Raw genomic sequence first — 16,471 nt, 5'->3', positions numbered from 1 at the left:
TAGCCCATGTCACAATTGGCAGCCAATGCATATATTATATCTAAATCTACAAACAAACTGCTGAATTTGGATCTCTTGAAGCCTTCTAATAGTCCTTTTGAGAAGACCTACATACAACACTTTACAATAGTCCAATCAGGCAAATATTAGAACATGGATACTGAGTGCAGAGTTCTCTGGCTCTAAAAATGGCATAAACTGCCATTATTCTCTCATTTGTTCAAAATGTTTCTTAACTACTAAGTTCAGTTACTAATTTTGCCACTCTTAGATTATTGCAGAGCATTGTATGTGCCCTTACCCCTAATTACACTGAAATCGCTACAGCTTTTACAGGATGCAGCAGCCCAGCTAATCTCTGGTAATTCAATCTGGGATCACATTCAGTCAAGGATTAGATATAAGACTGTGCTGCTGGTTCATAATTTGCTGGCTCAAAATTCATTACCTTGGATTAATTCACTGTTGAAGATTTACAATCCTATGCATACTTTATGCTCTTCATAGAAGAGCCTGCTCGAGGCACCTTCTGCACATCAGGTTCACTTATCTGAGATTCAGCAGCATACATTCTCAGTAGCTGCTCCAGATTTCTGGAATAGTCTCCTATTTGATCTGAGATCCATGTCCGGTCCCAAAACTTTTAAGAACAAGCTAAGAAGCCTATACTTAAGTTAAATTAAGCCCCTGCAGAATTTTCTTTTTTTGTCTCTTCTTTTGCTTTTCGTTTGATGGTTTTTATGTTAGTCATTTTGATTTTATGTCTTATTTTACCAGAATTAGCTTTTTAATGCTATATAATAATTGATTTATTTGGAATTCATGTTGTTATTTTGTTTTATTATTGTGAATGTTATTCTTTTAAGCAGTTTAGGGCATTTGCATAGACTACATATAAATAAACATAAACCTAAAGCTACTGAGGAGATATGTGCCGCCATTGTCAGTCCAGCAGCAATGACACTCAAAATACACATTTGATTTTTTTACTGGCAAAACCTCTCGATCAATGGTTGGGAACGAATTCATATAAAAAAGGTTTACCTTTGAATACCCACAACACCTCAGTGTTAGTGGGATTTAGTTTATTGCTACACGTCTATGCAGAAATTGAGTTCAAGTATAAATTTAATATCTTAATGGTTTCAATTTGTTGGGATCCCAACAGCAAATAAAGCTGGATATCAACAGCATAGAAATAGTATTGGATCCTGAACTCTCTGATTAATTTCCCAAGAGGTTGAAGGTAAATATTAAACATAGAGGTAAATATTAAGCAGGTAAGATAACAGGGTAAATTTACCATTTCAAAATAACTGAATCAAGTCAATGTGAATCTGGAAGAGATGTTATAGCAAACTGGCAAGATAAATGTAATAAATTACCAGAGCCTAATGGTATTCATCCCAGAGTTCTAAAGAAATATAAATATGAAATTTCAAACCTGCTACCTGTCATCCAAATCTTCCTTTATACCTAAGGTCTAGAGGCAGATATAATGACAGTTTTCAAAAAAGGCTCCAGTGTTAACTCTCAAGTAACTACAGACCAGTGAGCCCGACATCAGTGCTGGTAAAATGGTGAAAACTAAGAACAAATTTACTGGCCATGTGGATAAATGTAGCTTCATGGGGAAGAGTCAGCATGGATTTAGCAAAGGAAGGTCATGTGTTACTAAACTTTTGAACTAACACAGCAACCATGCTAATTTAGATTCCCTTATGTGAGTTGTCTGTATTTCTGCTAGGACCTTTAATTATTAAAATATTTGCAATCTGCCATACAGACCCAACTACTAGTTTAATTTTATCATTGCAGCCTAAACTAAATAAGAATACCAGTACTAGCATGATTATTGCACAAACAGACAACCTTCTTGGTCCCTGTGGTCTTTCTGGATGATACCCCGCCATCACCAACCTGATCCTCCTACAGGAGTGCCTGCATTTCTGCTGGGACCTCTAATTATTTATCAGGGTTCTCACAGTCTGCCAGACCGATCCAGCTACTATCGTGGAAGCCTGCCAGTCTGATCTGGCCATGGGCTTAACTGCATTACTTGAATAATAAGAGATGTTATAATGAAAGCTATATGTGACCTTTTCTGAATAATCGTGGCTCAAATGGGAGAACTGTATAGTTCAATCTCCTCTCCTGTGCTCTCCCCCATGCCCTATGCATCTGCCATGCTTTCTCTCTAGCTCTCTCGTATCAATATTCCACTCTATCTCTCTCTAGACCTTGTTCTGCAGCCCAGGATTTCAGCTCTGAATGCAGCCCTCACCCTGCCCTGCCCCTCAGGGCTGCAAGCGAAGACACGGCAGGAATCAGGTTCTCACCATATCTCACATGTTCCTAGACATGAAAGAAAAGAGAGTAGAGTAGGCAGAGGTCCCCAGAGCGGGGGAGAAGGGAATGTGATTGTTGAAATGAGACACTTAAAGAGACAGGGCAAGGCTATTAATCATGGTAATAGAGCGTGCATCTTGACAGATTAGTTTAACAAATTATCTGCTATCTGTAGGGCTTTTTTAAACCACTTACCCAAAGAGCTGTTTCATCCTGTGACATAACGGCTCTCTATGGCTACAAACCCCAGGTCCCAGCGGCAGCTCAGGGCTCTGCTGCAAGAGTTAGAAAATTCGGATGCACGTTTGGATAGATTTACATATTAAATAATGAATTAAACAAAAACAAACACAAGCAATTCAGATTGATCAACAGCAATGAACTAAATAAGGAAAAGAAAGTCAATCCCAAAATGCTTTAAATAATGCCATGGCCTAAAACCTGTAATTTTGGGGTGGGTAATTTTCAAACCCCATTTTAGGTGCAGAATTGGGGTCTTCTAAAATTGCCCGTCGGTTATGCGGTAAGCTTTCACGCGGGTGTCATGTTTGCGGGATCGGAGACAGACTTGGGGGCGGAGTTCTCAAGCACCTACTTTTAGTGTTAAAACGAAAGCATGGGAAATGTCCGTGCTCTGGAGAGCAGGTGCAGCTTCTGCGGGTACCTTCGGTGGCCCATTTGCCACATAAGTTACCTGCAATGTTACAAAAGGCAGTGAACAATTGGAATAGTTCCGTTTCCCTCTCTTTGTTATTGCTTTTTTCTTTGCCTAAGTTCTTTGTTTTTCTATTTTTCATGTATTGATTTATGTTCGCTCAGAAATTCTGATTGTTGTTACACCTGACACCACCTCTGGTATAATGGATTTGTGTGATCCTTCCATCAATTCCAGGCATTGCTTACTTCTCATGTCATTCCTCATATTAAATAATGTCAATTGAATTTTGTTTTGTACAAATAAGTCTTTTTCTGACTTTTCTTAAGTATCTGGGTATTTTTATTTATTTGTTTTTTTAGTTGGATAGGGGAAAGGGATCTTAGTGAACAGTACAGAGACGGGAGCAAGGGGCATGTGTGTGTGTGTGTGTGGGGGGGGGGGGGGTGGGAGGGAGAGAAGAAATATTGGGCATGGAAGAAGGAGAGAGAGTATTGGGAACTCTCCTTCCACCCTCTTCTCTCCTCAACTCCCTGGCCTCCCCTTCAGGAGGGAGAGAAAGATTGCAGATAGGAAAAGGAGAGGGAGGAAAGAAAGAATTGCAGTTGGGGAGAGGAGAGGGAGGAAGGTTAGCAATGGTGAAGGAGAGGAGGGAAGGGTCAGGGATGAAGGAAGGATGGGGGGATCTGAGACTGGAGAGGGAGAGAAAGGAGCATCAGTGATGGAGGAAAGATGAGAGTGATCCCCTCTTTCTCTGTCTCTCCCCTCCTGGTGAACACACACACATACACTCTCTCTCTTTAGTGCAGATCCCCTCTCTCATACACACACACTTTGTCACCCCTGCCTATCTACCATTTCCCACATATCCTCTGCCGGCTCCCCATCTCACACTTCCACCCCCTGCCTACTCTCTATTGCACACACACCCTGCCTATCCCCTCTCTCTCATTCTTTAGATTGTATCCTTACATCCCCCAGCCCCTCCTCCCCCATGTTTCACCCTTTCTCATCCTACCCCCCTGCCAATTCTCCCCCTCTCCCCCTTCTGAGCCAGTCCTCCTTGCAACAATCTGGACTAGTAAGCAGGAGGAGGAAGAGAGCGGAGATCAGGCTGAATCCTCCTCCTCTGCTGCTCAGGATCTGATTTGCGGTTTAAACCGTGCCACACTGCAGTGTCCTGCACCATTCAAACTAGAAGTTGGGCTCCAGGTAGCAGAAGAGGAGGAGGAGGAGGCAGCCTCAGGCATCTCTCCTCCTAGGCCCCCCACCAAATACACCCCTCCTTACTCTCTCCTCTGAGTATTCAATGTACATTATCAATACTTGTACATTATCTATACTTGTATTAACTATAATGATCTTGTACACAAATTATAATTGTATTTAACTATGTTTTATGTTAACTTATATGTACAGCATAACCCTCGTTTCCCGCACCCCCTATCTCTCGCCCCCTCCCTCCTCTCCCCCTCCCTAGTTTATTTTGTCAGGTTCATTGTAAAGCCCTGTTGGCTATTTATTGTTCTATGGAAACCGATGTGATGTTTTCTTAACGAATGTCGGTATACAAAAACTTTCAAATAATAATAATAATCTCCTCTCTCCAACTGACTGCCAGATCATTGTAGGAAGGGGATATAGAGATGTGTGTGCCTGTCCAGCTGCTGCTCGCAGGACCTGTTTCTGGGCTTTCATGATTCCATGGGGACTGTGAAATTCTACAGTAAGGGACAACTACAAAATCACAGAGATCCTGCCTACAGTCATCATACTTTCACCCCTTCTGTAGCCTTGTCTCCCTATTATACTGTGTTGCAGGACTTTCCTAGTGATTCCATAGCCAGTTGGATTTTCCAAATATCTATAATCAATACTCATGACATGAATATACCTATACTAGAATTTCAATATGTACAATTTTTTCTCATGCATATTTAGTGTGGATATCCTAAAAACACTACTGTGATGTCACCAGGTCAGATTTGAAAAACCCTGCCAGAGAATGGAGTCTTGCTTTGCTTTCAAGAATTTGGGATTTCTTATATAGTTAGTTAGGATGAAAGAAGACCAGGAGTCCACCCTCTTTGATATGCTGTTGGGTGCTATTCCTATCACATAAACTCAATTCTAAATTCTCCTGTCTGCTGCACACTGGGCCAGATCTGCCAGCCTCACATCAGTGACTGCACCTATGACTATCTTTCTATCAGTTTGTTCATAAAATATAACCAGGGGCACTGTTCCCTCTAAGCTGTGCATATATAGGTGCACACAGGTCATGAATCCTGCACACCTGGCAAAACAGCACACACAAGAAATCCCAACCATATTTGCATTATATGACTCCTGGTGCACAAATTTGAACTCAGCTTATAAAAAATAGTACATTTTTTTTGTGCACACAGCCTGTCAAAAATTAGGGGGAACATTGACCAGAGGATGTTTTCATACCATGAAGCTGTTCAGCCTGCACTTTGTGGTGATGTTATCACACAGTAGTTCCAAGATAGTGGAAGGACGTAATTGCCATGCAGTCCTTAGAAGGAGATGGAAGGTGATGTTATCACACAGTCCTCAGGACGTGGTGGAAGGCGATTTTATCACTCAGCCTTTAGAAGATGATGACAGGCGATATGTATCACACAGTCTTGAGGAGATGGTGGAAGGTAATTACTATCATGCAGTCCTTAGGAGATGGTGGAAGAGTAATATTATCACACCATTCTCTCATGGTGGTGGAAGACGACGTTATTACTCCGCAGCCCTTAGGAGGTGGTGGATGGGTTATGCCATTTTCTAGGTACAGGTGCATCACAATATAATAAGACTTAAGCAACTAGATACACAATCAACTGAATTAAAGATGACTATTCAGCATCAGTCAGCAATTGGCAAAGCACCAAGGATCCTTCTGCGTCTAAAAAGGGTAGTCATATTTACTCTATAATCATTCAGGAAAGTACCTTGGAATATTGTTCTTCTCAGCTCAGTACCAGAAAGACAAGCAGAAGATCGAGAGCTTCTAAGGTGGAATAGGAGACACTAGGCAGACATGGTTTAGAGGGAAAATGTAAAGAGATTAAAAAGGACTATGGTAACATATAAATATTGAAGAGAATCATATAAGAAACCATGCAGGCCAGAGAGAATGTAGAGAACATGATTATGGATACATATTCTTGGATAATGAAGGAAACATTTATTTTTCAGTTCGGATAATGTAAAGTGGAGTGCAGGACCCTCGGGGATTCAGTCTAAAACCGACCTGACCCTGTTTCTTCTTACCCCCTTGCCTGGCCTTCTCCTTTGCTTTTCCCGCTGTGCTTCCACACGCTGCCCCATCGGGAATGGCGGAGGGGGAGGGGAGAGGGCGTGGGGGCGCAAGAAGGGTCCTTCTCCACTTAGTCTCTGTGCAAAGTTCAAAATGAATTCATTTTGCCCCAGAGCAGAAACTATTCAGAAGGTAGCAAGAGAAGTGACTGCTGAGGAGAAGCGGGAACGATGCGCCTACGAAGAAAACCTTCTCACAGCAAGAAAAAAAAAAATAAATAAAAAAGCCAAAGTCCTGGGATGGTTTAGAAATATCTGAAAACAAGTATTATTTTGCCCTATCGCTCCTGCCAATACCAAAGACAACAGGTAAGTTATTGCTACAAACGACGCCTCTTGACATTTAGCTTCGTGAGTGGCTATTTTTCATTTAAAGGGACAACCCCCCCCCCCCCCCGCGCGTTAACAAATGATTCTGTATTAGACATGTTAGCTTCCTCGTGCATAGATAAATTATTTTAACTGGATCCGTGGTAATTTGGAAGCAATAAATCTATCTATTCGATTTTACCTGGAAATTCCTAGGAAATATATTTGTTAAAAAAACATCAAGATTCCCCTTCCATTGTATCAGCTGCCGTTTTATGGGGTGCATTTTCTATAGGACACCCCCTGCGTTACAGGCAGGCGTCTTTCCAGCGGTGTTTAACAACATCAGCACGCGCTGCAAGAGTTTATCCCTTCATAGACCCGGCTTTGAAGGAGATACCTTGCGAGGAAGGCAAGGAAGGACTCGGGGGGAAGCCTATGGCTCACCCCATGAGGCCCCTAAAACATAATCAGCATGCTTTTCTCTACTTCTTTATTTCTGTTTTGACTTGAAATACAAATTCTTACAAATCCCCAACGATTTTGGCTAATAATATAGAGTTTGGTGAAAATAATGTTTTTACATAGGAATAAAGTAACCAGGTCGTTTGAAGAAGCAAGCTCTGGGAGGGCTAGAAGCCCATTCACAAGCAGTCAAGTTTTAGTTGCTTATTACAACATTCCTCAGCCTAATAAAAGCACAAATGTATCATTTCTTCTCGGCTACTTTGATTTTTTTTTTAATCAACAAACGATGAGGTGGGGTTGCCTTGCAAACATTGACTGTTGTAATAAATGATGCCTAAAAATATAGCTTTCAATTTCAGCCCATACTTTTTTTTACCTCCCCTCCCCACCCCCACCCCCCCAAAAAAAGCAATTTCCGGTGAAGAAAGCTAGTAATAAATTTAAAAAAGTGCACTAAGGTAAAAATGTGTGCTCACCATTACTACATCGGCCCCAGTGAGTGGCACACATAAAGCAAGATTTATATGAATACAACTTAGAAGTGACCTTACCTGGTGGAGGGGGTAGGTAGATGGGTGGGAGGGAGATCCTGTGGCAGAGACTTTCTGGCTCAGGAGTCCTCAACTCCGTATCTCGGTGCTTAGCTCACATCTTTTTCGTGCTTGGACTCCTGGGTCAGAGACAGAATCAAAGTTCATTCACATTTCTGGGGTTAGTCTGTAGTACTGTGCCATCCTGGTCCTAAACTTGGGGTTCCTGGGTGCAGCGCCCATCCTGGACCAGGGAGACTCAGGTCCAAGATCCCAGCACCCAGTAACCCCAGGTCCTGTCCCATGCTAGCCCAATTCTACAGATTAACACTAGTCCCAGAAATGGGAGTTAACTTTTCTCCATCTCTGACCCAGAAGTTAAATTTCCAGCATTTAAAAAAACGTGAGTTAAGCCTTCAGGTCTTTATCCCGCCTCCTTGCATTACCATGGGATATACATGGAGGTGCGCTAATTTGTGCACACATTTTGTGCTGTCCTTATTAAACTGTAAGTTTACACTCGCAAAACTATGCCCATATTACATTGGCCCTCTTGTTTTTTTCTTTCCTGTGTTATTGCAGTAGCCTAAAAGGAATGGCTACATCAGGGAACAGCATTTAGCTTTGAAGACAGCTTACTAAATACTTTAATTTCAGTAAACATTGCTAAAATCAGGTAGAAAAGGGAAAAAAAATAAGTCCCTAAAAACAGGTTTCTCCCACACATCTGCCTTGTGACCTTGGCCAAGTCACTGTATCTCCCATTGCCTCTGGCACCCACTTTTAGATTGTAAACTCCTGGGGGAAGGGGCTTGTTTTACAGGGACCTAGATAAATGCCAGAATTAATAAGCTCACAGAACTAGCCTCGTGGCTCTTTTTTGTAAGGCTAGGCTCAAATTTTGAAAAAAACATAAATAACTACGTTTTCAGAGTTCACTGTCTGCCTAAAAAGGACCTGCCTAATTCTGCTTTGCTTTGTCTGTTGTAGCAAATCCGGAGTGCTACAAACCCCTAGGCAGGTAGGGTTTCCTTTTATAAATTCAGTCTTCTTAGCTTTAGAATGTGAGAACAGGAAGGTAGAAAGGAATGTCAAATCTAAGAATAGTAGGTGTCTAATCCCTCCAATTCTGGGATGTTATATTTTAGGAGAAAACTCTCAAAATATCACTTTTATCCTTGGCAACCATGAAAACAAAATATTTGTTGATCATGGATTATGTTGAGATGGTGGACTCAGAACAGACAATTCCCTTTAAAACAATCATGCAACTTTAATGATAAATATCTGTGTACAATATTTATACGATCTGAAGAGGAACAGAAACATCAAATAATATAATTACATACGTCTAACGTGTAATATGCAGTTAAAAAGAAGTAATATTATGTGTTTAAAATATTTGCCACATTAAAGAGTATTTCTTCCTTTTTAGATCTGTGGTCAGCGTTTTGCAAAACATACCTTTTTCACCTGCAATAAAACACCAGAATTGCATTGTGATCCTTTAATTTAAAACTCGCCTATACAAAACGAAGGGCTTTATAAGTGTTCAAATTGTGACTGCGTCGGGGCAATCATTCTATCCCTTTCTGCAATTAAAATCCCTTTTTTTTTTGTATTCCAGAAGCGTTTTCTCATTTTAACGCATAACTTGATATTTTGACTGAAAGTAAATTCTGTGACTTGCATATTTTAACTTCTTTAACAGACGAAATTATATTGTGGGAATAATGAGAGGATTTCGATCTTCAATAAAATCAAATAGATGTTGCTTCTGAATTTTCCTGGCATATATATATCTGTGGAGTGAAAAGCTTTGCTAAAGTTAAATAAACCTTTTGCACTTTAATGTTGTAAAAAATTCTTCAAATATTTTTTTCCACCAAAATATACACTTTTCCGAAAAGCTTGTAAACATATTGTAATCCTAAGTTATTTGGTAGTCCTTCTAAGCAGAGCACTTTAAATAAAACCACTTTAAATAACAATTACAGAATGTGAAATCAAAGTGAATTAATTTTTAATTGACAACAGAAAAAGAAAAACCTGAAAAAGAAAAACTGAACAAGTGTCTTCAAATAGCACGATTTTGTATTTTACTTCTGTTTTATTAAACAGACATCACACTCCCTTACAAACACCATTTTTTCGTCTGCCTATTTTACACGTTTTCTGTAGCACTGGATAGGTCTGCAGAAGCGGAGACTTTTAACTACAAAATGAATTCAGAAGAAAACAGGTTGGAAGCGAACAGGGATAAATCATGCCAGTGAATCCATACGTCTAGAGGACTTCCTTAACCGGGCTAGGAATCGGAAAAACAATTGGCACAGAATGAAGTCGCCCAAGTGCTTTTAGAATTTAGAACATATTATTCAGTTGATGAGAAACCGGCACAAAATCTAGTTATATTTATTTGAATCTTAGCCTGGCAAGCTGAGAAAACCGTTTGCACAGTTGCACCGTGGGCAATACTGACCTTTTTTTTTGGGGGGGGGGGGGGAGGCCGTCAGCGCTTATTAGTTAAAGGTCATAAAGAATGGATTCCAATTTCGGTGAAAGAGATAAGGCCCCCGGCTTCCCTTAGGGCAATCCTGAGTCGAAAGGAGCTTCTTCACTGGGAGAGGCGAAGTAGCGAGAGGGAAAGTCCGAGGCTAGGCCGTCTGGGAGAGGGGGGTGAAGCCTCCCCGGGATCTCGCTGCTGCCGTTCTTCCAGGGGAGGCTGGCGTGGGGCGCCGGGCAGGAGCTCTGGCTGCCCATGCCATGGTGAGATCTTTGGCAGAAGTAGTAGCTGGTCTGGCCTGACATCAGGTTGAAAGAGCTGGGGAGGGTCAGTCCGCAGGGCAGAGAGGAAGCCAAGGCAGCTGCCGTGCTGAGATGGTGGGGGCCGTAGGACGTGTCCCCGCCAAGGAACCTCTCCGTGCCCCCAGACCTGAACTGGTGCGTGGTCTGGGAGATCACCGAGGCGTAGCCCGGCGGGCCCACATAGCCCGAGGAGGTGCTGTAGCCCAGGGCAGCGCCGACGTGAGGCTGCTGCAACGACAGAAAAGGCGACAGGGGCCAGTAGAAGGATCCGGCAAAGGCCACCCCGCCGGAGGCCAGCCTGGCCCCCCTCCTGAAGGCCAGCTTAGCCCTGGAGGCGGTGGATCTCCTCCTCAGCTTGCCCGTGGAGCCTCCAATGAAGACGTCCTCGCTGGAAGGGTCCAGCATCCAGTAGTTGCCCTTGCCGGGGTCGTCGTAGTGCCTGGGCACCTTCACGAAGCACTTGTTGAGGCTGAGGTTGTGCCGGATGGAGTTCTGCCAGCCCTGCCGGTTCTCCTTGTAGTAGGGGAAGTTGTGCATGATGAACTCGTAGATGCCGTTCAGGGTCAGCCTCTTGTCCGGGCTCTGCCTGATGGCCATCATGATCAGGGCGTTGTAGCTGAAAGGGGGCTTCTGCAAGCTGCTCTTCTCCTCTCCCCTTGCGTTCTCCCTTTTCTCTTCTTGCCCCTTTGCCCCATCCGAATCTCCGGGGCTCGCTTCCTCCCGATCGAGAGGCAGTCGGGAGCCCGGCTCCTGGTCCGCTTCTCCTCGCCCCATGAGGCTGTCACTCAGCACAGCTCCTTGGAGGAGGCTGCTAATGCTAAAAGAAACCTGCTTCTGTCCAAAGATGGGCGCCTTTAACTCTTCCATAGCCAGCATTCACCCACCATAAATAAAGTGAAATGTATACGACATCTACAAGAAATCAGGTCTTTCTTTACAGCGAACCCTTAACCAGTTATCCCCAATCTCCAGCTCCTCCACACTACAGCACCATCCCAGCCTTCCCTTCCACGCTGTGACACTAGCCCAAGGCTCCTTTCCCTCTCAGCCAATCGGAGAGCGCTTCAGCAACCCATCCAGCCAATCGCTCCTCTCAAAGTATTCCCCGACCAGCGTCCTCCACCACCCCCCCCTCCTCCCCAATACAAACTTCTGTAAAAAAAAAAAAAAATAGTCATGAGAAGACCTCTGCCAAGACTGACGGGTACGTGAAAGCGCAGTTGCGCTCTTATGGTGTAAGAAGCGTCTTGGAAGGGAGCAGTAAGCGTCTGTTCTAGAATTACCGGCGGCGTTTTCGCTGTAACTAATAATACACAAGGACAAGTTATAGCAGAAATCAGAATTGTGGGCGAAAGGATAATCCAGGTGTCACCTTCGTCCTGATCAGCCCTCAGCAAAATGAACTCCTTCAGCGGATGCGCCAAGAAATTGTAAAGTCGTATTCGTTAGTAAAAGATTTTTGTAAAAAGCTGCACTGATTAGCTTATTGGTATTCCGTATCTGTTCTTAACCTGGTTAAAAAAGAAAAATAAAGTAAAATAAAAACGAGACTCAAAGGCTGAACTAAAACTTGAAAAATACCTGTAAAAGCAGGGTAGGATGCCTTTTCTTGGACACATTTTGGTTTCCGTCAGCGCTTTAATGAATTCTGGGATACAAAATATTACTGCATTCTTTGGGTAGTAAGTTCTTTATTAATATTGCTCTTTTTCTGTAATTAAATTATCAGTTTTGTTCTCCATATATTTCTCTTTCCGTGCTTACGGAAGTTGTATTTGAAAAACGAATATATATTTTTTTAATTCGTATTTCCTGATACTGTATTGTGTAGGATCTTGGATTAATGAAACAAACAAAAAAAACCCTAAATAAAATTGTGAATAGCAATAATAAACAACCTATTTCAAGTAATTTTTCCTGCCCATTGCTTAATATTTAAAATTAAGAAAAGATTGTATAAATGTTTCAATTCAATTGTATATATATATCTAATGCGTATTTATTTTAGGGGAAGGGCAGGAAATTTAGAGCAAATTGATGATGATTTCGACAAATATATATTTTTATTTCGGTTTTAAAGATTCTTTTGAAAAAATCAACTCATATTAATATGCAATCCAATTGCTTTTTTTCTCTGAATTACGTTATTTCCCTTAGCAAACGCACGGCTTGTTTCATTTCTGGATTTTTCAATTATCAAAAGGCAATTTTTCTAATGATGCAAAATAAAAATGAAATTATACTGTTTGTTTTTAATTTTAATGATTCTGTAGGTCACTTTCTCATCTACATTTATTAATGTCTGAACCTACTGTAAAATCTGTTTTGTAGAAAGGTGGTCACAGGTGGGTAAGAGGAGTTAAGGGGATGAAGAGGGAGGTGAATATAATTATAAACAAGTGTGTATCTTTCTACCCGTGTTCGAAACAGCAACTTTCCTCTGTTTTTATTCCTGTCACCTTTCTTTTGTGTTCAAAACATTTTGATTCCCATACTTTCTCAGCTGGTGCTAAAGAAATTGATATTGTTATTGGTAGACGAGCTGTATATCCAATATCTATTTCTATGACTAACAATCACGTTTACCCCACCTCCTCGTCCATTTCTCTTCGGTTTTCCTGCTGTATGCATGCTTTCCGTGTCTCAGCTGTTGTTGCCGTCTCTCCAAGATCTCTAGTCAGTTGTTTGTGCTGTACTCATGCTTCGGGTGACTCAGGGATGCTGCTGTTTCCTTCCCCCTGCTCCAGAGGTCTCTCCTTCAGCAATTTGTACTGTATTCATGCTTTGGGTGTCTCAGAGTGCTGCTGTTTCCTTTCCCGGAAGTCTCTCCTTCAGCAGTTTGTGCTGTATTCATGCTTGGGGTGTCTCAGAGTGGTTCTATTTGCTCTCCCCCCCCCCCCCCCCCGAGGTTTCTTCTTCAGCAGTTTGTGCTGTATTCATGCTTCAGGTTTCTCAGGGTGATGCTGTTTCCCCCCTGATATTCTCTTCAGTTCTTTGTGCTGACTCAGAGTGTTTCTGTCTCCACCTCCAAGAGCTCTCTTCAGCTTTCTGTGCTGCATTTATATTTTGGGTTTCTCGGGGTGTTGCTGTCTCCTCCCCTGAGATCTCTCTTCAGCTCTTTATCCTGCTTACATGCACATTTTTCTGATAAGGGTCCATGCAGGCTCAAGCTAATTAATTTACATCCAAAAAAGACAGGAGAAGCTCTGAAAACCTCATGACATTTACATCATTTCAGGAAAAAGGAAAAATCTGATTGAAAACCCAAGTACAAATGATTTTGCTTTTACCAACTGCTGGCTGAATTATCACCAAACTCTGGGCCTGATTCACCCCAGCTTTTCTTCCAATCTGTGTCTATGGGGAACAAAAAAAGCTTAGACAGTAACTTTTAAACAGGTGCATGCGTTTATTGTCCTGTACCCAGGGATGCGGCTATTTTATAACAAATGTGCGTATATGTGTGCATGTTATAAAAAGGTTTGAATGTGCACACAATTTTAAGTGGACGCGCACCTATGCGCGCAAATGCTGCATCTACCGGGTAAGTGGGAGAATTTTAACGCTATTATCAGTTTTCCCAGTTCTCCCAGATAAGGAATAGGACTTCCAAACCCCGCCTCCCTTCTTCCCTGTTAGCCCCAACCCCTTTAAACCTTGCCGATCTATTTATCTTTATTTTATTACTTACACATCCTCCATAGTAGAAGTAAAGTTATGCGACAGGGGGACCTGATGCACGCCTTTGCGCGTAAGTATTTGTTTGCAAATTTGAAGTTGAAATCTGGGACCACTCATGTCCTCCCAGACCATGCACACTCTTCACCCCTTTTTGGCAACTTTTTATTTGCGCACTTAGCGGAAGGGACGCACGTGCAGGTGGCTTTTAAAATCCGCTCGGCATGTGCCAGCCCAACTTATTCGCATAATTCCTGATTTGGGCATGTGCCGTACTTTTAAAATTCACCTTATAGTGAATCGGCCCAAACTGGTGTCAGGACGCCTTCCCAATCTACCGCTGGCATCTTGGAAAAAATACAAGCCATGTTTTTGGACTTCACAATCGCCCTGAAAAAATATTGCATGTGGCATTCTTAATATATTTTCAAGAAAATGGACTGGGAAGGGAGAACAAGATGGCTCCTTTGGGCTCCTGATCAGGCTATTTTCTCTGGTACATGCTCTTGCATCTTTCTTTCTTTCTGCTTAAACATGAAACGCAGTTAAAGATTTTTTTTTCTCCACCGTCACTGTTCTTGGGCCAGTGGCCGGTTTCTTGTCACCCTCACAGTCGGTTGCGGAGCCTGCTCCAGGAACGCAGGGCCCATTAGTAGTGCAAGGCTTGCTAATCGCAGAAGAGCAAACTCTGCCACAGACCTGGCACATGCAGCACTGGTTCCCACCTCCTCAAACTTAGTTTCCTCTCCGCCAGGGAACAACGTGTGGATTGTGTGCAGGCCCTTGGAGAGTTCTCCTCCGGCAACGGAGGACTCAGTTGTTTCTTCTGGGTTGCCCACGAGTGGTAAACCTTCTTCCTTCTGCCACCATCATTGGATTTGGTGAGAGAGCTGGCAAATGCTGCCAAAATACCCCCAGGTTCAGCAGAAGTGGATGCCAGACCAGAGGTTTGCTTGGATTTAGATTTCGCCTTTAATTACTTGCTGTCATTTTTTCAAATCCAGATTCAAGGGGAATTACATTTAGGTAGGGATTTCCCAGTTCCAGAGACTTAACAACCCTTGAGGCTTATTTACTAAAGATTTTCTCCCATTCTATGTCTATGAGAAAAATGATTAGTAAATAGGGTCCTACGTATCTCTTCTAGTATTACCTTGGAAACTTTATGGCATGCAATATAGGACCTAAAGAAAGCTTTAGCTTTGGGTTGCTTTACTGCTTAAAAGAAAGCTTTCAGAACCGTATTTCAAGGTGGACTCTGGAAGGCATTTGAGATTAATTTTAAAGCTTGACAAACGAATGTGCAAAGTTGAAAACTTTAAAATTAAAGTGGTCAAAAATAGTTTGATCCCTTCAGGAAGATTTAAAAAATGGTTCAGAATTTGTTTTGAGTTTAAAATGTGTGCACTATTCATACTCCTAAAGGTAAACTAATTTTGGGCATGGGAAAAAAATGTTGCTTTGCATTGTTAGGCCATTTCATTTTGGTTTTATGCTGTCTATATTGTTTTGTTTTCTTATGTGTATCATTTGTTTTAGCACACACTACTATATTGTTACCACTCATGTACTCTTACTGTGTTTAACATATAGCACATGCGGAGACGATTTACTGTGCATTAAGGCAACATAAAAAAAAATGTTGTTAATTTTTTTTTTGTGTCATTTCGGATGGGAAAGGAGAGATATCCGTGATCACATAACACCGGTTCTCAAATCATTGCATTGGCTTCCTGTTCATTATCGCATACAATATAAAATTGATGTCATTATTCACAATCTTCTCCATAATGTCACTTCACCTTGGATACAATCTACATTAAGAATTCATACCCTTGACTGTATCTTGCCTTCTGAGGATCAATATATTTTAGAACAGATAGTCCTTCTCCAAAAGTCACACAGCTTACGATGACAAGGGAGCAGCCATTTTCAATTCATGGCCCTACGTTATGGAATTCCCTCCCGAATAAGTTAAGATTAACTAGAGACTCCAAGTTGTTCAAACAATTACTAAAAACACATCTTTTCTAGCTGGCTTTTCTGGATAATTTGCCTCTTTAAGTACTCTTCAGCCAAGCGTTTCTCTGAAGAACTGAAGTACGCCATCAGACTCTTTACACCTCACAACATCATTTAATACAGTTATTGGTTTTGCTGTTACTTATATTTTGTTGCTATTCATTCTCTTCCTCCGCCCCTTGTTTGACTCACTCTGTAGTTGTCTTTCCTGGTAAAAATCTCCCTGTTTTTTGTACTTCCAACTTTAGTTATATGTAAACCGACGCGATATGATTTTTCATGAGCATCGGTATATAAAAGCTTATAAATAAATAAATAA

General features: G+C 41.8%; 1 protein-coding gene across 1 annotated transcript; it reads right to left on the bottom strand.

Annotated features, from left to right (window-relative positions):
• Positions 1-10,177: 10,177 nt before the first annotated feature.
• Positions 10,178-11,445, bottom strand: LOC115073309 (forkhead box protein G1-like). Its single transcript, XM_029571625.1, has one exon. The coding sequence runs from the start codon at positions 11,326-11,328 to the stop codon at positions 10,231-10,233; it is 1,098 nt and encodes a 365-aa protein (XP_029427485.1). The 5' UTR covers positions 11,329-11,445; the 3' UTR covers positions 10,178-10,230.
• Between the last annotated feature and the right edge of the window lie 5,026 nt (positions 11,446-16,471).

Source organism: Rhinatrema bivittatum, chromosome 11 (assembly GCF_901001135.1).
Source record: "Rhinatrema bivittatum chromosome 11, aRhiBiv1.1, whole genome shotgun sequence".
Taxonomy (NCBI): domain Eukaryota; kingdom Metazoa; phylum Chordata; class Amphibia; order Gymnophiona; family Rhinatrematidae; genus Rhinatrema; species Rhinatrema bivittatum.
The sequence above is the reverse complement of the archived record's forward strand: the minus strand, read 5'-3'. Positions and strand labels throughout refer to the sequence as shown.

What these genes read in the sequence shown, in the direction of transcription:
- LOC115073309 (XM_029571625.1), bottom strand. Translation starts at nt 11,328, where the DNA reads ATGCTGGCTATGGAAGAGTTAAAGGCGCCCATCTTTGGACAGAAGCAG.